The sequence below is a fragment of the Podarcis bocagei genome (genome assembly GCF_964188305.1).
Source record: "Podarcis bocagei genome assembly, chromosome: 5".
NCBI classification, from domain to species: Eukaryota; Metazoa; Chordata; class Lepidosauria; order Squamata; family Lacertidae; genus Podarcis; species Podarcis bocagei.
This window is the reverse complement of record NC_138129.1, coordinates 44,492,314-44,518,995: the sequence shown is the minus strand read 5'-3', so window position 1 is coordinate 44,518,995 and position 26,682 is coordinate 44,492,314. Positions and strand designations below refer to the sequence as shown.

Below are 26,682 nucleotides of genomic sequence, written 5' to 3'. Positions count from 1 at the left end.
AGTAACTTAACCTGTATATTTCAACATACTTGTTTATAATGGGTTTTCTTTTCCGTGGTACAATAAAGAGGATGTTTTTGAGCAGAGGATTGTGCTGAGATCTGGTTTTGTGGAGCTGATGCAACAGCCCCCAGTCCTTTTTACTTTCTGCCTGCAGGTGAAGATTGAGAATACCTCCTGGTTATGCTCTTAAATACAGCAGGTATATTGGACAAGACAAACCTGCTCTGGGTTAATATGCACATGTTGGCATTGACCAGGAAGCTGCAGATGTGAGCCATGCAGCCCAGTCCTGTAAGGACCCCTGTAAAACTTGCTTACAAGAGGAAAAAGCCAATTGAATCAGCAGTTGTCTTTGAAGTGCATTCAAACCCCCCTCCCCACAAATACACCTGCTGTCCTTCGCTTTAGTTGCTTTGTGAGGGTGTCTGGTTTTGATTCCTAGTTCTCGTGTAGCTGAAATGTCCCAAATGCTGGGATTGCCAATCCAATCTTTAAATCACTACTTGATATGGGGTGAGATTACCTACTTACCCATGCCATCATTTCAATTGGAAATAATTGAGCCTGGACTAACCATCCCATTTCCTTTCCCCCCTTCTAATTTGTAACCATTTTGGGCACCACTGTAAATTAAAAAGAATCAGCCTTCCACAGTAGCTTACCTGACCTATCATTGCCACTGCTGCTGTGGTATGCTACAGGAATGAAGTGGTGATGAGTTTAGTGTGGTGCAAACGCACCAACGGATTGGCTCTGCTGGTATGTTTGAACTGTGCCCCTCCTGGTGTGCCAGTGACAGGAGTCAAGGGGTGTCAGGTAAGAAGGTGGCGCCCTGTCCATCGCTTCTGCCCTATAAGTAGGGTTGATTTGAATCACCACTTAAATTAATGATGGAAATTGGGAATCTTGAGACCCAGTTTGCCTTGGTCCCAGCTACAGCATTCCCAGCTCATATTTTATCTGCCCCATGTCCCTGGAGAGGAGGTGCACATCTAGCAAAATGTTCCATCTTTTCTTTGCTTCATCAAAGGCCAGAAGCAGCTTTTCCTTTGCAACGGCCTTGCCAGCCAAACATCACCACCTGCCAAGCAAGCCTTAAGGCTCAACAGCTCAAATGTATGTGGATTTCTTGGCCATGATTCGAATTCTAACCTGCCAGAGAAAGTTGGCTTTGTTCTGAATTGTTAGTGCATAGTTCGTTATGAGAATGTCTGTCTACCATGGAGTGCAAATATGCTACGCAGCGTTGATGTGATGGAATTATTTGCTGGCTTGATCTGAAGGATAGTTTGCTGACGGAAATGACCTCGGGCAGGTGAATGATATTTTGAGCCTGTTGGAGGACAAAAGGGGTAGACAATTCATGCGATCTGCCTTGGTGAGACATCCAGCCATGTTGGCCTGTCATTCAGAGATTGGGTTGGTGGCAGTTCCCTCCTCCGCTCTCACCCAAAACCGGCCTATTAAGGGCAAGATGGAACATTCTACTTTCTGAAAACACAAACGGCATGGAGTGGCTGGCTACACAATTTGGCGCTCACTGTGGGGCACACTCGCGTGTCTTGTTTTCTCCAGTGCCTAGCCCAGCTCAAGGAACCGCATAACACTTCTTGGAATTCATTAGTTGCCTTTCAAAATGATGCACACCCAGGGTCTTAATTATCTCTCTTTTTTTTTTTTTTTTTTGCTGAAAAAATATATAAAGAGAGGCACATGTTTCTGCTGTAGTTAATATATACTTCCTATCCGAGAAGGATCTCTTAAGCACGTCTGAACAGACTGTTTCCGGAATGCATAAAATACCAGCAATCTAATAATAAAGTCAACCTTGCAAAGAACTGCACGACAGCCATGAATATTAGATTGCTCAAGGGGGAGGAGAGCATTTTGACTCGTTTTAATTTTATCACATTGGCTTTATAGATAAAGAGAGACACAGTTGGTGTTAAAAGGGTTCCTTTCTTCCCTTCATTTAGGGAACAAACGTCACTGATTCCATTTACTCCTGTAAATAACACACAATCGATTTGATAGTGTCAGCAACTACCATAATGCAGAGAAATCTTGCAGTTTTATATACATAGAGCTGAATGCATGGTCGCTACTGATGAGGAAAGTGGTTGGGTCACAACTCAAAGTTCTGTCCACACCTGCAACTTGAGGGAAAGCATATAACATGGTTGCATGAGACGGAGAAGCATCAGTAACCAATTAAAGTAGGGATAGCCAATGTCGCACCCAGATGTTGCAGACCATCAGCCCCAGCCAGTATGGTCAATAGGAGCTGAAATCAAACAACATGAAGGCATCATATTAACTATCCCTGAGTTAAGAGATGCAGTTCCAATTCTTGGTAAACTAGTCTTTCCTCATCCATTGATTGGTGGCTTTGTACTGGACTGGGAAAGCTTACACATTTTAACAGGGCACACCTTTGTTGGCATGTCCTGCTTTTGCCCAACCAAGTGAAGCTAGTGGAAGCTTTGGAGCCCTCAAGAGCTTTAAAAGGGTCATATTTTGAGGACTACTTTCTACACTACACAACAACACAGGGAAACCTGCTCCTTGAGTACACAGTACAACACGTAAGCATCAACAGTTCATTGTACACTTCTTTTGTGTCCAGAAGCCTACTCGGGCTCTAAACAATAATTTTTCCAGGGTTTTTCAAAGCTGTCATGTGGCACAATAGTCAAAATAAAAACAGAATGTTTGATCTTGGTAGCATACAGCTACAAAAAGACAAGAGTTAAGGTAAGATACTCAATAGCGAGCTTACAAAAGTAAATTCTTAATATTCTATATGATCAAATACACAGTGCAGACACATTAAGGCGGCACTCCAAAACTGCTTGCTCGTAGGCCAAATTCCAGCTAGAAGTGAGCGCTCACTAGCTTTCAGTTGGCATTGGGTCTATAAGCAGAATATTGGAAGTGCATGCTTAGTATGTGTAGTGTATATTTTATCATATGGAATAATAAAAATCCATTTTCATGTTTGTAAATTGATAGTAGTCGATATACCAAAAGGCTACTCAGAATCCTTCATTCTGGAACATGAGTGGTTTGGCTTCTGGTTCTATGAGGATTTGGACAGACGCATAAAACATTTTGGGTTTTCTTTCCCCCTGTGGGATGGACCCAGTGCCTGCCTTCACTTTCCAAAGGGCATGTATCTTTAATCCTGGGTTTTCCCCCCACCAATTTGGTTTCTCCTCTATGCTTCTAGTGGGATACCTGTGTTTAGAGCATTGCTTATACAAACACAACCAGCCTGTTTGTTTTAAGCTGCAAAACTCTTCTGGGGAGAGGGGACTTGACCCTCAAGGCAAAATTGGTGCTTGTGGACGAAAGCGCAGCAAGCGTGCATTTCTCAGAGGAGTGGCTCCAGTTTTTATGAAGTCTGGACTGTGCCTGAAGCTCCCACACTGCAGTGGCATCACATTTACTCCAAAAAGAACTTCTGCACACTGTGATCTAGTGGACCAAACACTGAGATGGACACATGGAAATATGTGTGACAGCTAGAAATCACCTCAAATGTTGAAATATTCTAGAATAAGGGAAGGGATTAGAAAAACATAGGTGGCCAGAAAAACTGTGGCCAGGATGCAGCTTATGGGGTCTCCCCGTTGAGACAGCAGCCTCCACATTGATCCTTTCTCTCTCTGGTATAGGACAGAAATCACACAGAACTTGATTTTGTGAAGGTCTCATTTCCTAAAGTGCACCAAGCAACCTAGTAGTTAGAAATCACTTCTACATTCACATTTCGGCAGCACACATGTTGGAGACAGAGCAGCTTGGGAAGGCATTGCTCCTTGCTTGTGAAAGTACGGTTTTTGCCTAACAGGGTGCATATGGAAGGGCCAGTTTGCATCACCATTCCATTCATTCATGATTCCTCCCACCTCCAGTGTCTCCACTGAAGTCATTCCTGGGACAATAGATATGAAGACAGCAGAACACAGCAAGTGGAAACCCATGAATCTTGCCTACCAGCAAGATTGCTATATTTGCTGCTCATGGATCTGATCGTAGGCAAGATCTTGGAACTGTCTTCTTCACCCGTTGCATTGCAGTCTTTCATATACAAATTCCCATATGGTTGACCTTCTTTAAAAGATCAAGTGCTTGCAAAAGCAAGTAAATCAGAGAAAATTCAAGAATATTAAAACCCACATTCCTAAATGAGAAACTCTGCATGGGTGACAGGGTATTCTGGGAAGCTTCAGTGAAATTTCAATCCACTTTCCTTGGGGAACCTGTGGTCTTCCAGATGTTGCTGAATTCCCAATTCCCATCAGCCCCAGGCTGCATAGCCAGTGATCAGGAATGGCAGGAGTTGTAGTCCCAAATCTGGAAGATCACTGGTTCCCCTCCCCTGCTTAGTGCAAAGGACTGATTTGGAAAGCTTTGGGTTCTCACCAGTGGCCAGTCTTAGACCAAAACTCAGTAGACTTCAGTCCCTACCCTGTTCCCCGTAGTTCTGCTTTTGTGACAAATTGGGACTGCCCCCTACTTTGGCAGAGTAGCATCTACAGGGCACTTAATGACCTCCCTTGAAATCGATTCTACCTTAACTATACCAGTGCAGAGAAACCACAGGAAATTGAATCCTAGGAGCAGTAGGCTGTAGGTGAGGAAGTTAATTAAAACAGCACAGCAATTAAAAGACTGCAGGAGGCTGGTTGGTTCTGTCAAAATACATATTCAGTGAAAATCTGATCACTGGGGATATGAAAGTACCTAACTAAGCAGTGAGGACATCATGAGGAAGCAAGGGATCTGTTGTTCCTGATTCTATTAATGGTTCACTAAGCAAAATAATATCCCAAGGGACAGGGGGTGGCATACAGACAGCTTCTCATGTTTGATAGATTCCTGATTCTCACTCTGCCTCTCCCCATCCATGTTTCTCCATCCTTGGGGCAAAGCCGGAGCCATATTCCCATTCTGACTGGAGAACCAGTAGGAGGTGTGTACGTAGGTTTGGTCCTCTTGTCAAAGGAACCCAAGAGGCCTGCTTGTGAGGCACAGCACCATGTGAGCTGATCACAGTTCATAAGGAATGTTTCAAGTTGGTTCCAGTTTTTCACCATCTAGGGACAATAAGGTATATTGACATATAAAGTAAAATAGGATGCTAAAGGGGTGGTAGAGGAGGCCAGGAGGAGCATTTGAGCTTGGGCTTGTCTAATCTATGCGTTGCCCTACCGCTGAACTGGCACTGCCACTGAGTCAGTCTGTCTTTTCTTTGGGCCATTAACAGCACCATGTCTGCACAGAAGTCAGTCCTGTTGAATTCAAAGGGGCATATTCCCAGGCAAATGGGGTTTAGGATTGCAGCCTCAATTGTTTAGTGTAGTGTGTATTCCTCAGGCAGCTTTTGGGGTCAAAAGGTCCATCGTTAGACTTGACTAGTGCAATTGTCTTCTCTGCTAGACTGGCATCGATTTCATTTGCCTGCTTTTGTGATCTAATCTCATGGAGAAGGAACATGTCGTTTCACATTCTCTAAATACTGAATGGCACAAAGTCCTGCTCAAGGGTGATGTCACACAGAACTGACAAACACAGCAGTGGGAGGGAGGCAAAGGACTGGGGGACTTGTCCCACCCCCAGCTATCATGATGTCCGAGTATTTGGTAAACCTGGTATATCCATGGTTTTTTGCCAATATTACTGTGTTTCTGTGTTTCACCATGCTGATACACACTGGCCCTTTTCAAAGCAGTGTAGCTTAAATTGCATATGTATACCCCACCTGACAGATGTTTTCTCTCCAGTAACCTATAGTAAGACTTGCAATGTAGACAACTCATTTGCCAGCTGATGTATTAGGCAGCTGCGGCATTAAAGTTGTACGGTCTGGGGCTTTCTTGCTGCCTCAGTATCTTTAAAGAGATCATTGCAGGGCATTGCAAGGTATCTTCCAAACTCTCCCATCTCAATCTCTTGAAAGAAATTGAGGGGTGGGAGGTCTGAGAGGGACTCAAGCTATTTCTATCAGTGTAGTATAGAGATGTTACCACCCCTCTCTTCAAAATTTAGCCCAAGATCAAAATAACAGAATGCCACGGTTTGCTGAGACTGCAATCCTAGACAAACTCACCTGGCAGCAGGTTCCATTGAACTCAGTGGGGCTTAACTTCTAAGCAGACATGCACAGGACTGAACTATTAAAAACCCTTTGCCTAGCCATTCCACCCAGCCAAGGAACAGAGGAGATTCCATCCAGTACAGACCTTCAAGGCTATGCAAATCTCTAAGCCAACCCCTTCCACCCACCCCTTAAGCCCAGAAGCCCTTGAAGCATTCCTTAATCCCCCAGACTCTGTGAATACAATCTCTTGCCAGCAGCCATGTCCTAACATCACCTTCTGAAAGCAACACGTGGCAGATAATCCATGGATGGCACAGCCATGTTCCAGGGGCTTGGTTTAATTTTTGGCTTCAAAAAAGGTGTGCTTTCCTTTTCTATCCCCCGTTTCATGATGTCTGACCGCTCAGCATTGAAGCAACTGCAGGAGGAGGAGGAGGACGGGTGGGGGGGCAGGTGCTCTACACCCAGAGAAAATAAGTATGGGATCTTGAGGACTTTGGGGCCTTAACCTCACTTGGACATTTTGAAGGATGTCACTGCAGGTTTTGCTTTAAAGTACTGTTTAAATCTTATGTCTGCATACCTGCAGAGAAGGGAAAGAGACATAGACTTGTTAAAGAAGTTCTAGTTATATGAATCCACTCTAGTTTATCAGTGCCTTATGACTGTTATTTGTGGGTGCTCATAGCACCATGCCTTTACATTCTCTCTCTCTCTCTCTCTCTCTCTCTCTCTCTCTCTCTCACACACACACACACACACACACACACACACACACACACACACACCACTTGGTCCTCCTCCCGCCATTCACACTGATAAGAATGCCCCTTACATCTCTCTTCACACCCTAATATATGGATCTATCTCACCCAGTGCTCACAGTATGGTTATTTTAGGTGCTTTGTACATTACAGTGACTGTGCTATAGGGAATGTGCCAGACTGGGAGTGGGGGAGATGCAATTTGACCCCACTCAGCCACAAAGATCACGCAGTGACCTTGGTCACTCAAAGCTTATGCCAATATCAAATCAAAATGGAGGACAGATCATCACTGGCAACTCCCAGGGCACAAAACCACCTATTTTAAAATGGTATCTTGCTTCAGAATCATCCTTGCCCCAGGGAGAAATGACACCCACAAGCATCCCTCTTATCTCCCTTAAATTTCCTTTGCCAATGCAGATAAATCACACTCACCTGGCAAAATTAAAGTCTATGGTAGAGAACTGGGCTTGAATCAGGCCCCAGCAAGCCCACAGGAAATGGGAGGCCTGTGAAAAAAGAGAAATATCAAGGACACATATTTGGGATTGCCTAAGTGAGAGTGAGTGAAAGTGTGAGTGAAGACAAGCATACAAATTTAAAAGCTGTGAAGGTGATGTGAAAATCCACTCACTGCATTCAGTAGAAGTACATGTACTTCTGTCTTGGGCCAGGCTACGAAAACTGACCCAGCATGGATAGCTCAGTTGGTTAGAGTGTGGTACTGATAATGCAAAGGTTGCAGGTTTGATCCCCATATGGGACAGCTACATATTCCTTCCAACTCTACAATTCAATGATTCTAAGACTCTGCAAGTGTAATATATGGCTTTGTTTGAACCAGGAAAAATCCAGCTGCAAAATGCACGTATTGACTTGTTCCTGTGACATCCCCAACACAATCATCTTCTGCAAACACTAGAGCGATTTTTTCAACAGTTTTTCAAAAAATTCCACTTGTCATTAAAAATATCAGAGCAATTTTGCAACAACAGCACATAAAACCATACAATTAAAACCATACAAAAAGTTTAAGAGAGACAGCAGTTAACCATTGTGGAAAGATGTAGTCTTAATTGCCTGCATTAAGCCTGATTTTGGGGGGGGGGGAATCAGCAGGAGTTTAAATGGAAGGATTCATTGTGGAGGAAACAGACCTTTGGTGGTACAAGAAGATGAAAAAGACTGCAGAGAGGAAAAATTGTGAAAAGGGAGAGGTGAACCATTAACAGGGAGTGATGCGGCCCTCTTGAGTTGACAAAATGTAAAAGTGGCCTCAGAGATATGTGAACTGTGTGCTATCAGTATCCAGTGTCTGCTATATCCTCTCCCTCTTTCCTTGCCCTTTCTTCGTGATGCACATACTCACTAAAGCAAACTGGTTCACTTGCACATAGAGGCTCTCCAGCTCTTCTTCAGACACAGCTCCACTCTCTCCTCTGCTTTTGCTTCCTCCCCCCAGGTCCTCCTGGCCTAGTTTTTTGTAGGCCTGCAGGTAGTGCCTCAACCACTGCAGTTGGATCTCTTTGGAGGGATACAGGCTGTAGTCCACCTCGTTCAGTCCTGGAGCAGGAGAAGGCAATTGACAGAACATGACATGGGACAGCATGGGCAGCTCAGTGGGTTCAGGATGGCTGAAAGCTAAGCCTCAAGCACAATGGTGGCAAGCACAGTGAGGTCACTGGGACACTTTTGAGGGATGCTAAGAGTTGTCTGCACTGCTGGGTCACCTGGCAGTTGAACATGGTTCCAAGCTGCAGGTGTGGTTTTTTTTAAAGCTGCAGCTGTTAAGGTTAAAACGGAAGAAACAAACATGTTAGGATAAGGAATTACTAACTCTCCCTATAGCTGTGTTATGTCTTGGCAGAAGTGGTTGGTCTTTGTGCTCTCATTTCCTTCAAGCTTTTGGTGTTGGTGTTGACCTTTAAAGCCCCAAATGGCCTCAGCCCAGTATACCTGAAGGAGCATCTCCACCCCCATTGTTCAGCCTGGACACTGAGGTCCAGTGCTGAGGGCCTTCTGGCGGTTCCCTCACTGTGAGAAGCAAAGTTACAGGGAACCAGGCAAAGGGCTTTCTCAGCAGTGGTGCCTGCCCTGTGGAACACCCTTCCATCAGATGTCAAAGAAATAAACAACTACCGTATTTTCCGGCATATAAGACGACCCCCCAACTTTTCCAGTTAAAATATAGAGTTTGGGATATACTCGCTGTATAAGACTACACCTCTTCCAACACACACCAAATAAAAATTTAAAAAACCAGTCTCCAGTCCGGCTCGGAAATCTGCTCCACTTCCCAGGGGGCTTCTGGGGCCAATTTTCAAGCGTATTTCTGCTTCATCTAGAGAGCTTGGTGTCCTCTGATTTCATTTGCTGTCGTTTTATCCTTTGGTGGGAAGTTGCTGCAGGAGCTGCTGCTGTAGCCGGCGTATAAGACGACCCCCAACTTTTGAGAAGATTTTCCCGGGTTAAAAAGTAGTCTTATACGCCAGAAAATACAGCATATAACGTTTAGAAAACATCTGAAGGCAGCCCTGTTTAGGGAAGTTTTTACTGACTGATGTTTTAATGTATCTTTAATCTTTTGTTGGAAGCTGCCCAGAGTGGCTGGGGAAACCCAGCCAGATGGGCAGGGTAGAAATAATAAAATTATTATTATTATTATTATTATTATTTTCTCCCCTATGCTTGGTACAAACAGTGATTGAGTATTAAGTGAGTATTTCAATCTGGCTCACATCTGTTTTGTTTTGTAGAAATGCCATCAATGGTGCTCATCATGCCTATCAAATTAATATTTGTACCTCACCTTTTTGTCTAACGAGCTCAAGGTGGTCACATGGTTCTCTTCCTCATTTTATCCCCACAACAATTCTGTGAGGTAGGTTAGGCTGAGAGGCAATGACTGGCCCTAGATCACTCAATGAGCTTCATGGCTGAGTAGGGAATTTGAATCCTAGCCTCATAGGTCCTAGTCTGACACTCTAACCACTAAGCTGCACTGGCTCTCCTGTCTTTCTGGTTGAAAACAGGAAATAGCACAACCATTGCCTTATTAATGATATCTCCCTCCACACACTGAATTCAAACTGTAGTACAATAAAAAATACAGTCGTACCTTGGGAGTCAAACGGAATCAGTTCCAGAAGTCTGTTCGACTTCCAAAACATTCAAAAACCAAAGCGCGGCTTCTGATTGGCTGCAGGAAGCTCCTGCAGCCAATCGGAAGCCGAGTAAGCCCCGTTGGATGTTCGGCTTCCAAAAATAGTTTGCAAACCGAAACAGTCACTTCCAGGTTGGTGGTGTTTCGGAGCCAAAACATTCAAGAACTAAGTCGGTCGAAAATCAAGGTACGACTGTATAAGAAATAAAAGAAGCAATAAACATACAATTGTAAAATCACAGTATGTTTAGCACAGCTCATTACAATTGCTTTAACAGGCAGAAAAATAATTAATTGGGCCACCAAGACCCTCAGCAATTTTCCCGTGGTTCATGGTGGGAGAAAGTTTGGGAAACACTGATTTACTGTATTTGTAGACAGCCAATACACAGCACAGTGGGCTACAGCACATCAACAAAATACAAGCTTCCAATTCCACAATTTTAAATAGCAGTTAAAAACAACAACTTCAAAATAACAGCCGCATATTATTGTTGCCTCTGATTCTTGCTGTCCCCTTCTGAAACTCTTCCAGTTTGACCCTGCTTGGCTTTTATGATCCTCGTGGAAACAGAATGCAAGCTGAGATGAGAGCAGATGTAATTAGCCACACAATGATTTCCTGTCTTACATAAAAGCTCAGTTAGCAGAGAATTAATATAGAGACCTGGATAATTACATGCAGGTCCTTCCAAAGGAGCTTGCTTCTAATCCATCCTTTGAATCAGAATTACAGGGTGGGGGTGGGGTGGAAATAATCTTTTAACAATCCAAAAGTACAAATTTTGCCATACGTTAGTACGGCTAGCCTTGTTTGCCAGAAGTTTGCCATTTTTAAAACAGAGGATGCATAACTTTCTGGCACAAAGAGCATCCACGTAACATAAGAGAGCATCAGTACTATTCAAGACTGGACTTCCGGAAAGAAAGATGGCGGAGGCAGCTGTGATGGAAAAGTTTGTTTTTGCTGGGCAGGTTTTTGTTTCTTTTTCTTTTTCCCTGCCAGCAAACGGTTAACGAATGGCAGCCTCTGATTGGCCGGGGTTCCAGGAGAGGGGGTTGAAAAGGAGAGGATTTTGAGAGACAGTTTATAGGTTGGGATAGAGGTTAGGTGACAGGGAGTGAGAGGCAAGAGAGTTGGTTCTGGATAGAAACATCCGCTCTGAGGAATATATCACAAGCTGGAGAAAGGAGTCTCTGAGCTTAGTGTGAAGGACAGCGTGTAGTGTCCTGTAAGAGTAATAGGCCAGGAATTAACTGGGAGGCTGAGGCTGAGCCAGGAGAAGTAGAAGCTGTGAGAATACAGTCTACTGAGGACTCATTCCAATCAGGAGGGGAGAAATGCTTCTACATTGAGAAGACTCCCAAACCAGTTAAGAGGGGTGTGGTGATTCCTTGGGTCTGTTACCTGGAGTACCTTAGGAGTAGGGTTGTCAAAGGGGTGTGTAACTGACAGAAAATACCACCTTGTTTAAGAACCAAAGTATTAAGCGGCAACAGCTGTGCAACAACTGAGAAAGAACTGATGTGGAATAACATTAGAATCTGAAGTATCCTATGTTTTACCCACTTTGTGTCATAAACTTCCAATGTTTAATAAAATCTTTCTTGTTTATTTGATCAAATCCTGCCCGAGACTCCAAATTATAAAGTTTTCCCTCACACAAGTCCCCCACAAGATAATCGGAGGTAGTTTGTAGGAATTTGGGTAACCGGTGCTCTGTGTGGTGGGTGCACTATATTTAAGTGAGGGCAGGCCCAACGGTGCCAGGGGGAAAAGTGACAGCAACTTGTGAAGAGGTGTGGTGGAGAGGAAACAGCTGGTGTTGCTGCAAAGTGGTGATGCAGACTGAAGGGTCCCCTGTGCCGTTACTAGTGGGTAGGGATGGCAATGTCAGTGCTGGGTGACCATGTGGCAACAGCTGCACTCTTTGCATTGGCATTATTGTTTGACCCAGGATAAAACTAGCAAAGTATAGGGAGCGGTCAGCCTACCCAAATAACCTGCAGGATTCAGTTAGCAAGCCCTACCGGTGAAAACCCATACAAGGACTTTTGACAGCACAGTGGGGATTTCTCTCTGCCTCCTCCCATCAGGTTCCCCCAAATGGTCTCAGGGTGTGTTAGGGGAACTCCAGAATTGCCCGCAGAGGAAGGAGAAGGGAGATCTTTGCATCAGGCAAGCAGATATGCTTGCGCTGACAGAGTGGTGTGCTTAGCGCTACGCTGAATTCTTCCCTATACTGTCCTGGGAACAATAAAGGTGTAGATTTGCTTTACTTCTTTGACAGCCCTTCTGTAAGATTATGAAAGGAGTTTAAATAAGTGGGTCCCAGTAATTTAATATATTAGACAAAAGCATTAGGCCTTAAAGGAGCAGAGGTAGTTTTGTTACTATGAAATTAGTAAGAAAACAGATTGTGTGGGAAAGGAATGAACATCTCGATGGCGTAGACCTTTCAGACCTATGGAATGGTAAGATGTTTCTCTTGTTTTCTGGAGGGAAATTTATTGGATAACAGGTAGGCAGGTAGGCAATTCCTTTTCATGCATAAACTTAATTACTAGTGCTTGATAATGTGTGTAATAATACGATTATTTGCAAATCAGTTTTTAAAAAGCTTCAACTTATGCCTCTGAAGACAGGTAAAAAGGAACTGAATGGCTATTTTCTGCTTCCATGAAGAATAAGAATGAGAAGAGAAAGTGAGTGGAGACGGAAGAAGGGAGGGAATGGGGGGCAGAGACAGCACCAAAGGTGAGTTTAACTCACCTGCAAATTCGTTAAAATGATTCCCAATGTCATATGCTTGATAGTTGTAACCGGTGTATTCATAATCTATGAACCGGACATGACCTGAAAAAGCAATGAGAGAAATAGTTGGGATTCTTGGGCAGAGTGGGTTGTATCCCACTAAGTCCTACTCAGAGTAGAACCACTGGAATTAATGGACTTAAGGCAGTCATGTCAATTATTTTCAACAGGTCCAGTGTGAGTAGGATTAACACTGTTAGCCCCAGTGGCTCTTCAAAGAAACAGGAGAGCTTCTCTGGCATTTGCATTTTGATATTTTTTCTTGTTATTAGGTCCTGAGTGCTTTGCAAAGCATTGAGTATTTATTACTCCAAAAGATGTTTTCAGGACCCACTCAATTCCTGTGACTGCAGCTTGTCTTAAGTGTTGTTTTAATTTCAGAGTTTAAAATAGTTGTCGGACCCCCACCCCCAACCCGGTAACCTGCTGGTTAGGCAACAAACCTTCTGCCTTGTTGTAGATAATGTTCTTGCTCAAAAGGTCATTGTGGCAAAAGACTATTGGAGATCGAAGCTGGGAGAGATGTTCTTTCATCCACCGAATCTCTTCTTCTAACACCTCTAGGCTGGGAATGTGCACTTCCTGATGGAGACTTAGGAAGGAAAAGAAAAGGAAGCCACTTGCAGGTGCTAAACCTTTCTTAGTGCAAGGGATGAGTTTTCTAAAACTGGTAAAACAGGGTTTTCTTATTCTGGAGAAATATTTTCCTAGGACAGAGATGGAGAACTTGTGGTCCCCTATATGTTGCTGGGCTTCACTCCCATTGGCCCCAGCCAGCATGATGAATGGATCTACTAGAATTGAATCCTGTATTAGGGCCAGTGATCACTAGCTGTAAAACTTCAAACCCCCAATTGACCAAAATGAGACTGTATTACTAGTGTAGACCTTCTTTACTTGGACAAACATTGTTATATGGTCCTGAAACTTTAAACTGATATTACTAACATAAAATCTCTCTGAAGGATCAGATCATCTCCGAAGGGACTCTTTGCAGCTTCTGCATGAAATCAAAGGAGGTTCTCCTTGTAGAAACAGAAAATTATTTTATGAGCTCAACTGCCTTTATTCTACTTCACTCTTTATTTGCACACTCAAGAGATTGATTATAAACTAGTGCAGCCTGAAAGCAGCTTTTTAAAGCTCTTGATTCACCTCGGTTTCATCATCACTGCAAACAGGACAATCCATAGAATTCAATGCAAGTGACCTCACACTGTGACACAAGGGTGGACAAGTCTGCATGCCTGAAATACTCTGATTCTGGACTGCTCTTCCTGCTCACTAAACCCTGTTACCTTTTCAGCTTCCAACACCTCCTCCTCCCCGTCTGTTCCCTCTTCTCCCTTTCATTGTCATCCTACCACCAATCCCCTGGCTCTGAGCCTTCTTCCCCTAGGGGTTCCCCATGGGGGTTCCCCAGCTGGTGCCTCCCACCACTCCTCTGCATCCAGCCAGTCCATGACACCCCCAACATTTGGAAAACCTGTGGTTTAGCTACTTAGACTCAAACCAAATGATGAATAGGCTTCTGAAGAAGCGGGAGGGTCTCCTCCTATTGTTGTGACCAGCTCCCCTCCCCATAGGTCTCCCAGAGCCTGCAGAGGTATGAAAAGGGCGTAGGAGAGTCAGACAAGGTGTCAGAGTCTCAGATTGCTTAGGAAGGACTAGGGGGAGGAGACTTAGAGAGCTTTGGGATAAAGAGTTAATTCTACTGACACCTTGTGCGTTATTGCTGACTTGTTCCTGACACCCACCCTGACAGTGGGTGTTGAATAGGCTTAGTTTTTGAAACCAGGCAGAATTGTCTCCCCCTTTATAGTTTATAGCTGCAAGAACCATTACTTGCATCCTTTTGGCTGTGAAGTTTTAGTAGCAAGGTCTAGGATCTATTTACAACTTTGCCACTCTGCTCTGTGTTTGTGTTCTTAAAATTAGTTCCAGTGAGTTCTCTCTATTCCAGTTCTTGTGTCGTATGCTTGAAATAACTACAACATAGCAGGCCAAAGCTACCGGATAATGAATACCTTTATTAGAGATTAACTCTTGATTTCCTTACCCAGAATTAGATGCCTTTCTTGGAAACTCTGTTTTCACAATGTTAAAGTACTTGTGCAGTCTATGCCATAGGCAAGGCTTGGGAAGGCTTCCATTGGTGTGAATCCTGTGCATTTTAGCCATTTCATGGGCTACTAGCCTAAAATAAATCACAAAAGTAGAGTTGTTCAGTGGCCACACACTGCTTTTAATGGAAGCTATGGCAGCCTCTAGAAAACAGCAAAACCTGGATAAAAACTTGCAGCCAAACACCCACTTAAAATCCAGTCTGGCGTGTGAATTCAACTTCATGTAATTTGGTATCTTAACTTTAAAAGTGCTTCCTAAACCTTGTGCCCTCCAGATGTTGCTGGACAACATATGTCATCATCCCCGACCACTGTCTGAGGCTGATGGGAGCTGTGGTCCAAAACATTTGGAAGGCATCAAATTGGCAAAGGCTAGTCTAGTGACTTCTCAGAAACAGAACACTCAGTTGGAGCCAGACTTCGTCATGCTGAGAGCAGTGGCGTAGGGGGGGGGGTGCAAAGGGTGCGGTCCGCCCCATGTGTCATCACTGAGGGGGGGTGACAAAATGGCCAAAATATGTGTCTGGCATGCCTGGTCCATGGTGTCACGAAGAGTTGGACACGACTAAACAACAACAGCAACGTGTTTTTAAAATAAATTTTAAAAAATTGGGCTCATGACACTTAAAAAAAAATAACTCCTACACCCACTGTACCCCTCTTCCTATGCCACTGGTAGCTAGGTGAGGCGGGGGCCACTGGGCACCACACCGCAGGGCCTGCAGCATGCCTGAGCCACGTGTCTCTCCTTAGGGGGAGGCGGTGGGCAGATTGCCTGCAAGCTCCATATTGCTTTTTCGAGCAGCGTGGGGCTTGCGTCTGCCCACCGCCTCAGCTGCCCTACAGCTGAGGCAGGCTGCAGAAAGGCTCCACGCAGCGTGCCCTGCCTTGGCTCGCTCCGCTCCCAGCTGCAGGACGCACATGTAGCACCGGGCACCTGAGCAGCTAGCTACGCCGCTGGCTGAGAGTAGGCCTATTGAAATCAATGGGTCTTCAGTTAGTCGTGACTACCAACTCCTATTGATCTCCATGGGGCTGCTCTAAGCATGAATAAGCCTGGATCCAACCCACTATAGCACAGGGTCATAACAACAAAAATTTCACTTTTCTTTCTTTTCTTTTTTTTGCGAAAGAAGAGCATCGCTCAAGTTTAGGGTAAGATTTGTAGTTCCATTCCTAGGGAATAATGAACAAAGGGTGCCTTTCACATATTAACAATTCTCCTCCGGTTAAGCTATCACAGGAATTCTACTGACTGCTTATTCTGATTTCAAACATGTTGCTACCTCTAAGCCTAGATTGTGGGCAACTGAGACTCTGCGCTATTGGTTCACTGTCAAACTGGATAATCCATGATACAATTAGACATTACACCACTTACCTACCTATAGGGGATCTGTACAGTGAAAAGTCATACCTCTTGTGGTCTATAAACCATGTGAAATTGCCATTAACATGGCTCAAACTGACATTAATTTCCCTGATGCCTTCAGTCTTCTTTGCCTGCCAGTGGAGTTGCATTTCTTATTAAATGGAGGCAAAGTGGGAGAATAATTCTTGGTTCCCAAAGTGTGCAATTCCCTAGATTTCTGTCAATTCTAAATCTACAAAAGTCCAATCACCTTCTGGATACAAGACTTTGCTGAATGTGTCAAGGAGGGGAAGTTTCTTGCTTTGCTGGCTCTGGCTTACTATATTTCCAGGAAACTCAGCAAGAATATGTAAGTTCCCTTTCACCATTCATTGATGTTCAGCATATCCACACTGTGACAGCTATGTGAGAAAAAACAGGATGCTACTATATCATAGAATTATTATTTCCCCCCTGGTCCTCTCCTCTGTCTGTGAGGTCAGCCAAAGGACACAAAACTCATGATGCGTCACCGATTTCTCTCTGGTCAAGGCTACTGCCAGATCTTGTGTTTCTTCAATAGAAAGACCCACCTTTGGTCACAGCTAGTTTGGTCAGTTACCCAGGCTTGTAGTTTAGTTCTCCTAGATGAACTACAAGCTGTAAACCTTAGAATAAACCCTGGTTGCAGCTCATGGTTGGAAAGCTAAGCCACAAGTCTGGGTTTGGGTAATATGCTAAACCAAACCATGACTCAAAGCACCCACAAAACACTTCGTATGTCCACCAGTGTAGAAACTCTTTCTGACAGAGAAGCAATAGGCCTCTGTTTAGAGTAGGAAATACACAACCCCCCACCTCCCATTCCACACACACACCTGAATATATTTGGCTGTCGTATATGTTCTGGTCCCAAGGCCTTCCCTGGCATGAACTCATAGCAATAGCCATTTTCGAAGGTGCAATAGAGACTAGGGGCACAGCTGTGGTCTTGAAGCACTTGGAAATTCCTCAGCTCATTAGCACGGTCCACAATAAGCTCTGTCTTCCTGCCATAGACCCTCACCAGGACCGCATCCCCCATGTTCTCAGCTGTGAAGCAAGCCATGAGCTTGTTGGTGATGCCTTCAGTGAAGAGCTGAGTGAGGAATAGATAGAGAGGAAGTGGTTAAGTCATGGTGTAGCAGTGTCTAGAGGGGTAGCTGTGCTGGTCTATGGCAGCAACAACGACAAAGGGGTGGCACCGTAAATACATATTATGACACAATTTTTGGTGGCCCAGAGTCCGTTTCATTACAGCACCAAGCATAATTCTTAACAAAATAATAAACGAACCCAATCCTGACATTGCAAATGCACTAGCACAAATATTTAGTCGGATACTACCCATCATGAAAAGAAAACCTATTTAATAGCCTATAATGCTAAATAAAAAGGCCAAGTATTGTTCTTATTTTTATTAAGTATTATTATTTTTCTACGAATAGGAATAAAGTACAGACTCCATGTTTTGTGAAGAATGACACTTGTGTTTGCTTTGCCAAAAGTGCATGGAAAGAATATGGAGCTCTCGGTTTCACATATGAAAAAATGTGATACATGAGACAACCAGATCCTTCATCAACTTTACTGTCATTGATATCTAGAAATTGTTTGCGGAGCCACAGATTCTGAAACAAATAATGCTACTGATCATCTATTTAGAAGTGGGGCATGTGGTACGACAGACCCACCCTTCCAAACACGGCCATTACTGCTGTTTACCGGGATGGGGCTTGGAATGGAGCAGGGCAGTGGTGAGGTCAGGGCAGTGCAATTGCACCAGCAGAGCCACCACCATCCATGTGGCAGCCCTGCCAAGGCAACTACGTGGCCACCCCACCACACCAGCCACTTCTTCAACTTTGCTTGGTTCCACCATTCAAAAGTTCTCCCTGTATGTCTTGTCTTTCCACAATTGTGTGCATTTGATCCTCAAGCTCTGGGTAGATAGAATAAAATTCAAAAAGAAGCAATTACCACTTTCCTATGCTGTCGTTTCATTAGATAGTTTCTTAAATTTCACTTTTTAAGCAAGTTCACCTCCAATAACCGTCATATGAAATGAAATAAAATAAAATAAAGTGCAGTGCAAAACAGTCTTCTGAAATTGCAAACCTGTATGTGTAGGTACGGTATTAGGAAGATGATCATATCTAGAAATAATGGCATCAGAAATCATGCCTCAGGACAGCTCATTTACACTATTCATCAGCAAGCATCTTGTTCAGGTTGTGTGCCGGAAACCAACACAGTGGGCAACCACTCAGCTGGGCAACCTTACACGAGTCTCTCTCTCTCTCTCCTCTTTCTCTGCTGTACCAACCTCACAGGGTTGTCGTGAGGATAAAATGGGAGAGGAAGATAAAAAATAGCTAAATGCAAAGGGCAGTTGGAAAAGAGAAATCAGGTTGGCAGGGCTGAGCCGCAGTAAGAGGCAGATTTGTGATGTGAACTCTTTGGAATAAGGAATCTATCTTAGATACTTTTTAGTATGCATGAGAGTCAGCAAAGGAGCTGCTATACGAAAAGGGTGGAAATGAGATGCTGATGTCACATGCTTGAGTAGTGCTGTAGTACCAGATGAAAGAAAAGATGGATTTTAGGATATCACAGTGAGGAGCAGTTGTACTCTGATGACAACAGAGATGATGCAAGTCTGATTCTAATATTATAACTGGGTGGACCAATTAAAAAAACGATAAATGGGTTCAAAAGACTTGTAATCCAGCCTGGTTTTAGAAGGGCACCAAGGCTTACTGCATCTGAGCATCAATTTAGATTAAGTTCCTGTGCTGGGAAAAGAAAAGTGGATCCATGAAGAAGCCAGATTTCATAACCACTCTGCATATGCCCAGTCGCTTTCCCCCCTTGCCCAGGCACTGCATTGTGCCAGTGCTGAGTGGACTGTCCTAACAGCTGACAGCAAGTACAAAGTGGGACTGTGGACATCTCTGTTTGACCTGCATGAGGGAAATCTCTGCAAAAGCAGAATTGTGGTCATGAAGGATTATTTTAAACAACCCTTGGGATACAAGCTCCATGAAATCATGGTGGGAAAGCAAAGCTGTGCAATGTAAAGAAAAAAGTGCCTAAGTTGTGAGGAAAGCATCACTGTAGGGCAGGAAGCCTGGTGTCTTCCAGATGTTCCCAGTCAGCTTGGTCAGGGATGATGGGAGTTGTAGTCTAAAACATTTGGAGGGCAGCAGGTGGGGGAAGGAGAGGGTGGAGAGTAAATCATGTGTGTGTGTGTATGCTTTATGGTTTGAATTGATACTGACATTATAAATAAAATAGTTAACAACTACAGAAGCTTTTGTTTGGACCGCCTCTGAATTTTATTTCCCTGAAGCACCAAAAGCCTTTGGTCAGCGGCTCACCTGGAGCACAGGTGCTCCACCTGGCCACACCCTCACTGCCCCAGGACAATGTAAAGACTGGTCACAGTCATCTTCCAGGGAGTAAGGAGTGTGAAGCCAAACAAAGGACCATCCAACTGCTTTGGACTTTCTTCTTTTTATTTTCAAGTCAAGTGGCACAAAAATTGCATTTGATAAATAAACTTCCAACACTCAGGGGACTGCAATAGGATAAAAGGTTGATGTGACTTAATAAGATCTGGGGCACTTGGGAAGGATGTGCTTACTACTTAAGAGCCATGCCAAAGAGGGTAGAAGGAGCCCAAGGGTAATTGCATTTGATTTATTTTTATTGCATGCCACCTTGAGGATCATTTTGAATTGAAATGAAAGAACAGATTAACTGGTGGAACACTTGACAGACTGGGCAAATGCCTCCCCAATTCAGAGAAACACCCCTGAATTAGTGCAACAAGTTTGGTGCTGAACAACTTAGGACCCAAAGACATAAACAAGCTGTGAGATGTGTGGCGTTGGGAGGGCCTGATCAATGGAGATGTCTCTGATGAGGACGCGTCCCTCGTTGCTTTGACGGCTCCTCACAGATGGACAGAGGGTTTTGTTTTGCCTTCTCCCTGGCGCTTGGCTGCCTGCCTCAGCATATGGAATTCTCCCTTTTCGCAGGCTCAAAAAACAAGCTCTTGGACTTGTGTGTGCCCTCTGTGCTCCTTTGTACATGCTCATGAGGTCATTTCTAACAGGGCAGCATTAGATCCTCAGTACTTTCAGCACATCTATACATGCATCTGCTTTGGCCTTAGTGAACTGCGCACAGGGATCTGGGTTTACCTTGATCCAAGCTCATAAAGGTTTGACCTGTTTTCATATCCTGCCTGGGTTCAGTCAGTCCTCAGACACACAATATATGAAAAAGCTGCTTGTGTCTTCTCCACTTCCCAGGATGCTAAGAAATAAGCAGGGCTTCAGCCAGGAGAAGGGAGCTGGGCTAAGTTGGGAAGACCTTAAGTCTGATCATTATTGGGAAGCAGTGGCAGTTTCCATCTAAAAAGATCAGGGTGGAGGAAGGGGAGAGCAGTTCCTTGCCAAAAGAATGCCTCAAGCAGCCACCTCTCCACATATTTTTGCAACTGTATTTCTATGTTGCCTCCATGCTGATGACATGAACTTTGGTTGTGCTTTCAATTTTTATTCTTTATTTTTGCTATAAAGCTTATGGAGGATATTTCCTGTGGACCTTAATAGGATTACTGGCATTTATCCCCACAACACTTTCCTTGCATTCCATGGTGTGAATTTTAGCTGCTTAATGGTTAATCCTCAATAACCCTCTGCAAATAGTACCCACTTCGTTGTGTAACCTGCACCCTCCCCCCCCCCCAGTATCTTTAGGGTCCTTGCTGGTGCCATAGCACTGGGCCAGATCTGGAGAAGTGGGCCTAGCATGCTGTACCACCCATGGCAGTGGTATGAGCGATGGCCAGAAGGGCAAGCAAGGGGAGGGACTTTTGCAAACCTGTTCTTCCTCCCAAGCTTGATGAAGCAAGAACTGTGGTCAGTCAGAGATGCAGGTAAGTAGAAGCAGAAGGCTGGTTCCATACTGCTTTTCCCAAGATGAGGGAGTGGGCAAAACCCTTTCCCAGCAACCCAAAACTATGCAGCAGCTTGCAGCAGAGGCACTCCTCCAGTCTCTTCAACATATCCTATGTGTGACGAGGCGAGATCATGGGTAACATCCAATGCACTCTTTCCATCAGCACCAAGATTTACACTTGTGCAATGGAACTTCCCCTCTCCTCCCCCTACATGTGTCTCCTGCCCTCCCCAAATCTGCCTCAGAGGGTTCGGGAGCAACCCCAGAACAGATTTAGGGGACATCAAAAGGGGAGAAAGTTCCATTGTGCAAACATAAATCCCTGTGCTAAGGGAACAAGTTGTCTAGCACTGCTTTGGATGTCAGGATCTGGGTGTTCTATGTATACAGGTATGTCAAGCAACAAGCTCAAATTATGGAGGAAAATACAGGAAATATCGTCAAGCTCCATTTGCTAATTTCAGTCAAAGTAAGGCTCCCTTGTAGCTTTCCAAAACAGTCCCTAAGAGGACCGTTACATAAGGTAAGGGGGTTGGGCTCCTATGCCCCTTCCCCTATAAACTAAGCAACCCTATAACATACAGACAGAATCTCTGCCCCAAAGAGCTTGCAGCCTCATTTGAAGCCTCATTCTTTCCCGACTGTTTGCAGATGACCTTTACCATTCATTTTCACACAGCTTCTTCTGTTTGATTACACTTGACAATTTATAAATTTGTAATGATCCTTCTGTCACTGACTCCCCACACTTCCTGGGAATCTGCTTGCTGAAGGCAACCGGCCAAATTGGGCATGCAAACAAATATAACAGATCCGTCTCTCTTCCTTTCAAACCCACGTTATCCTTTCCATTTGTGGGAACTCTCCAAATACACATTTGAGGTTACCTTATCCTTTTTGAGGGGTGCACAGAGAAGGGAATGGCCTGCACAGATTGCCTTTGAGCCCTTTATGGATGGAATTGGTCTCATTGCACTCTTTCACCAAGACGGGGCTGAATATTAGGTGGCAATGCAACTGTTGTCCCTTATGCTGTTTTGGGGGTCTAGACTGAGAGGAAACATCCCTCTCCCTGCTTCTGCCTGCTCAACTGGCCTCTCTCCAGCTACTGCTGACAGAGTGATGCCAACCTGCCAAATGGGCAGGGGGGCAGAAAGTGTGTCAGTGGTATTCCTACCAGTGGAGACTAGCAGAAGGCCCCCAAATGGACAGGGTGTGACTTAGCCAAACTAAGATTGGTTTGATCCCAAGCTCTCACAGCCTGCAACAACCACCAAAGGGCCTGATTACTCTGCCAGCCTGGAGCTGGCACAGGGATCAGGCTCAATCTGCCTGCGTCCCCCTTCTGATGCCATAAGTGGCTGGGGCTGCAGCTGCAGTGCTTCCTCTGCTGCCCTGCAGAGCCTCAGAGGCAGTAATAGTAAATCTGGATGTCTGCACCCATTTGCATCTTGGTGAACTTTCTTTTAATTGGTATTTATTTCCTTCCTTTATTTATACCCCACTTCTCCTCCAAGGAACAGAAGGAAGCAGTCACAGCTCCTACTAGCTCCATTTCCTCCCTTACAACAACGTTGAGAGGTAGGCTAAGCTGAGAGACAGGGACTGGTTCAAGGTTACCCCAGTGGATTTCATGGTCGGGTGGAGATTTGAACCGTGGGCTTCCTAACCACTATACTACACTGGTTCTCTAATCAGCTCCCTCAACAGTGGTGTAGCAAAGCAGGGATGAAACCCCAGCGCTCATTACACAGAGTGGATGATGATGTCGCCTCCTGGAGTGCTATTTGCCAACCCTCTGTATGTCAAATATATAAGCTTTTCTCAAACAGAAAGCCACCAAACAAGCCCTCAGCAAAGAAAAAGGTTAGCATGCATGGCAAAGGGTTAAACTGCCACTTTGGGGGAGAAAAATTCAAATATCTCTTTACTGAGACACAAAATATGTCAACAAAATAACATGTTAGCTTCTGAGCCAGTCAGAACTCTTCGATTAGGCTGGATATTAAGCAAAGGTGTGTTGGAGGGGGAAAATGAAGGGGGAAAGTAAAGGAGGAAAGCTCGCTTGACACTGAGCCACGATGCCTGCACTAAGTTCATATGCAAACCATAGTCTTAGAATGGGTGGGGCAGTGGGGGCTGCAATGAAGAGCAGCTGCATGTCAGAATCTGCCATAAAACCACTAGCAAAATTATGTCAAAAAGGCGGAAGACCAAAAAACACATGACCCAATTTCTTTTTGATATTATATTGGGGCAGGAAGCCAGAGTGACAGTTAAGATCTCTTTCCAGTCAGATGCTTGAAAGTTAGCAGGGACATCCTGGAAGTCTGCAATGACCTGGTCCAGGATATGAAACTGTTCAGATACAAATGCTCATGTCATTTGCAAAGTGGGCATGATTCACATAAACACACACAATTCTTCTTCACCTCAGATTACAATATACAAAGGGTGTGTCTCTCCCAGCCCCATGGCATTGTGAATGCAGTAACAACAACAGCCCATGCCCCAAGTATATTGGGAAATGGAGGCCTCTCAGCAAGACTTGCAGCTTATGACCATTGCCACCAGGTAGATTGAAAGGGAAGGGCTAGCGGGGCAGAACTCAGGGAGTGTGTGTGTGGGGGGGTAGTTTTTACATTTCTGGAACTGAGCTGGGAAATGCCTCAATTGGCTAGCCACAATTCCAAAGTGTGTTTGCCTGCCACTACTTGAAAGATAGAAAGCAAAGTGCTGAATATTGCTTATTTTATTTATTGCCTTTACATCCCACCTTTCCTCCAAGGAGCACAGCCTCACAACAACCCTGTAAGGTTGGTTAAGCTGAGAGACAGTGAGTAGCACAAGATAACCCAGTGAGCTTTAGGGCTAAGTGGGGATTTGAAGTTTGGTCCCCCAGGTCCTGGAAACACAATACTCTAACCACTACATGACACTGGCTCTCACTCTTCTGCCTCACCCTTGGGCAGAAACAGTTTGGCAGAAAGATCCTCCCTTACGCTACACAAGGGAATACTGAATAGCTGCTAATTTTCTTCTCAGCAGAAAGGCAAAGCAAAGAGGAACAGAGTTTCTCTGTGCCTCACTGAAGCGGGGGGGGGGGGTACAACCATGACATTCAACTACACTTCAGGAATATGGGAATAAACTCCTGTTCTTTTGAAAAGACAGGTGCAAACACACTTTGACGTACGTAAACTCCTTGCCTAAGAGATTGGGGGATGATCAAAGCCCTCATGAAAGCACACCAGAGCATGATGTTAGTGAGGTATTGCCCTGCTTCTTCAGAAGGTGTGTCAAATGAAATGAACACAGCTTTCCCATTTTCACCAGAGCAGATTGCCCAGCACCCCAATTTTATTCAGGGAAAGTGATGGGAGTCACTAGGTTCACCTGAACAGATTTGCACTTGTGGACATGGAGGAAGCATGCACCATTATATTCTTTGAGCCAGGGACTGTATGTTCCCCTGAGAACCAACAGAGCATAAACAGGGAATGGTAGGGTAAATATTTTTTCCACCTGGAAAAAAATACAAAACCAGTGCATGGCTACCTATGAATATTTTTGGAAGCTAAATGTTTGCATTACAATATAGGCTGGCGTGAACTCCAGTGGAATTCCTTCAGGAATTTTATTCTCTACAGACTCTCCTGTTGGGGGGAATCTCAAAGCTGTAAAAGGGCCAGGCAGCTCCTTGGAATCTTGTTTCATTTGGAAGGACAGGAAATGCTTCTTGCAGGAATCCCATTTGAGTTCATCCCAGCCTATATTGCAATGCAAAGGGAAGCTTCCTAAATGTTTATACCTAGCCATGCCCTGGGGCTCTATAGGATTGTCTTTTCCACCTATGGAGTCATGCCCCACAACTGGGAAACAGGGCAGTTCATTCCATTTCTGAATTACAGATGTGAAAACTGAGTCAGAATTTCCTTGGCCTGGGCAGACACAGACGGCGACTGCCAGATCCCTCTGCTCCAAGCACTGGATCACCCACTGCCTCCTGCATGAGCCTCTCACTAAGTGGTCTTCAAGGGGATGCTCTGAGTACAGGGTGTGTCACCTGGGGACCAATTCATTATAACCACTCAGAGCATTTTTTGAGGGGTAAGGGAAGTTCCACCTTGTGTTTAGAAACCAGGAAGGGCAGAATGACAGATTCAAGACTGCAGCCTTGGGATCCATGTGCGCCTCCTTTCGTACTCCCAACTATTGACAAGGATTCTAATTCTTGCTTGACCCAGAACCATGCACGGAAAGGGTGAGGTGACTATAATAAGGCAGCATTGGGGTGGTTCTGGCAAGGGCTAACCTCCATCAAATGATCTTGTTACCCATAAGGGAGAACAATGCCGGCTCCATCCTACTACCGAATGGTTCGCATCCCCAAACCAGCCTCGACCTGTTGAATGTTCCAAATTCAGGCTGGGGGCTGAAGTGCCCTTTGTGCCAAGCCTCCCGCCCCAGACGCCCCTCCAAACCCAAGCGTCACACCCCCAGCTACCCCGAGGAGAGAGAGTGTTTGGGTTTCTTTCTTTCTTTCTTTCTTTGGCCAGAAAACTCCGTGCTCTTCTGGCGTTCGGTACCTTGGTCTTAACTCGCTCGGTCTCCCATTGTGGTCTCAGCTTTCGGATCAGCTGCAGAGCCCCCGGCAGCACGTTGGTCTCATCCACCGCAATGCCGACACGCTGGATGGCCCGGTAGCTGGTGGAGACGCGCGGCGGCGGTGGTGGTGGCGGCGGCTGCTGCTTCTGCTGCTCGTCCTCGTCCACTCCTTCCTCCATGCCCCGGAGGCAGCCCGGCCACAGCGCGGCTCTCTTCAGGTGCGCGGCGGCGGCGGGCGAGTTGGGAAAGCGGAAGGAAGGCGAGCGCAGCCTGCGCCAGCAACTCCACCCCCTCCGCGACTGGAGGAGGCCGGCGAGGGAGCCCATGTGGAGGGGCTGGGAAGGGGCTGGCCGGGGAGGAGCCGGCCCCGCTCGGAATCCATGAGTCACTCGCCCGCCCGCTCCGCCCCCCGCCCCGGGGTCGGAGTGGAACAGCCGGCGCGGCCCGGATTGTGATGTCACAAGGAGGGGGTCGTTCGGCCGCTCGAGCCGGGGAGAGATGCTGCGGCCAGGGCAAGGGAGCAGGAGCGCGCCTCCTCCAAGGATGCTGCTGCGGATGCTGCAATCAGCACCAGCATCCCGCCAGGTAAGGTGCCAGGTGGGGCTCCAGGTTCTGTTGACAGCAGCGAGCAGGCAGCCAGCGGCGGAGACTCTATCAAGTAAACGCGCCGCTCCCCATGGAAGAGTCTCGTGCTGGAAGGCTCTTAGGGGAGGCTGCTGTGATTAAGTCCCCT

At 45.4% G+C, this 26,682-nt stretch overlaps 1 protein-coding gene across 4 annotated transcripts; it reads right to left on the bottom strand.

Annotated features, from left to right (window-relative positions):
* Positions 1 to 14: 14 nt before the first annotated feature.
* Positions 15 to 26,533, bottom strand: ETNK2 (ethanolamine kinase 2). 4 transcript variants are annotated; one of them, XM_081193550.1, is made up of 9 exons: positions 25,931 to 26,533; positions 17,210 to 17,469; positions 14,914 to 15,051; positions 13,298 to 13,446; positions 12,813 to 12,896; positions 8,246 to 8,439; positions 7,312 to 7,385; positions 1,156 to 1,336; positions 15 to 151 (listed from the first exon to the last, which is right to left on the bottom strand). In XM_081193550.1, the coding sequence occupies exons 1-8, from the start codon at positions 26,273 to 26,275 to the stop codon at positions 1,264 to 1,266; spliced, it is 1,317 nt and encodes a 438-aa protein (XP_081049676.1). In that variant the 5' UTR covers positions 26,276 to 26,533; the 3' UTR covers positions 15 to 151; positions 1,156 to 1,263. The 4 variants fall into 4 exon arrangements, with proteins under 4 accessions (XP_081049676.1, XP_081049675.1, XP_081049677.1 ...); XM_081193549.1 differs by lacking the exons at positions 15 to 151; positions 1,156 to 1,336 and adding exons at positions 1,862 to 2,008; positions 6,384 to 6,692 and having other exon boundaries at positions 25,931 to 26,355; XM_081193551.1 differs by lacking the exons at positions 15 to 151; positions 1,156 to 1,336 and adding an exon at positions 1,862 to 2,008.
* Positions 26,534 to 26,682: the final 149 nt, after the last annotated feature.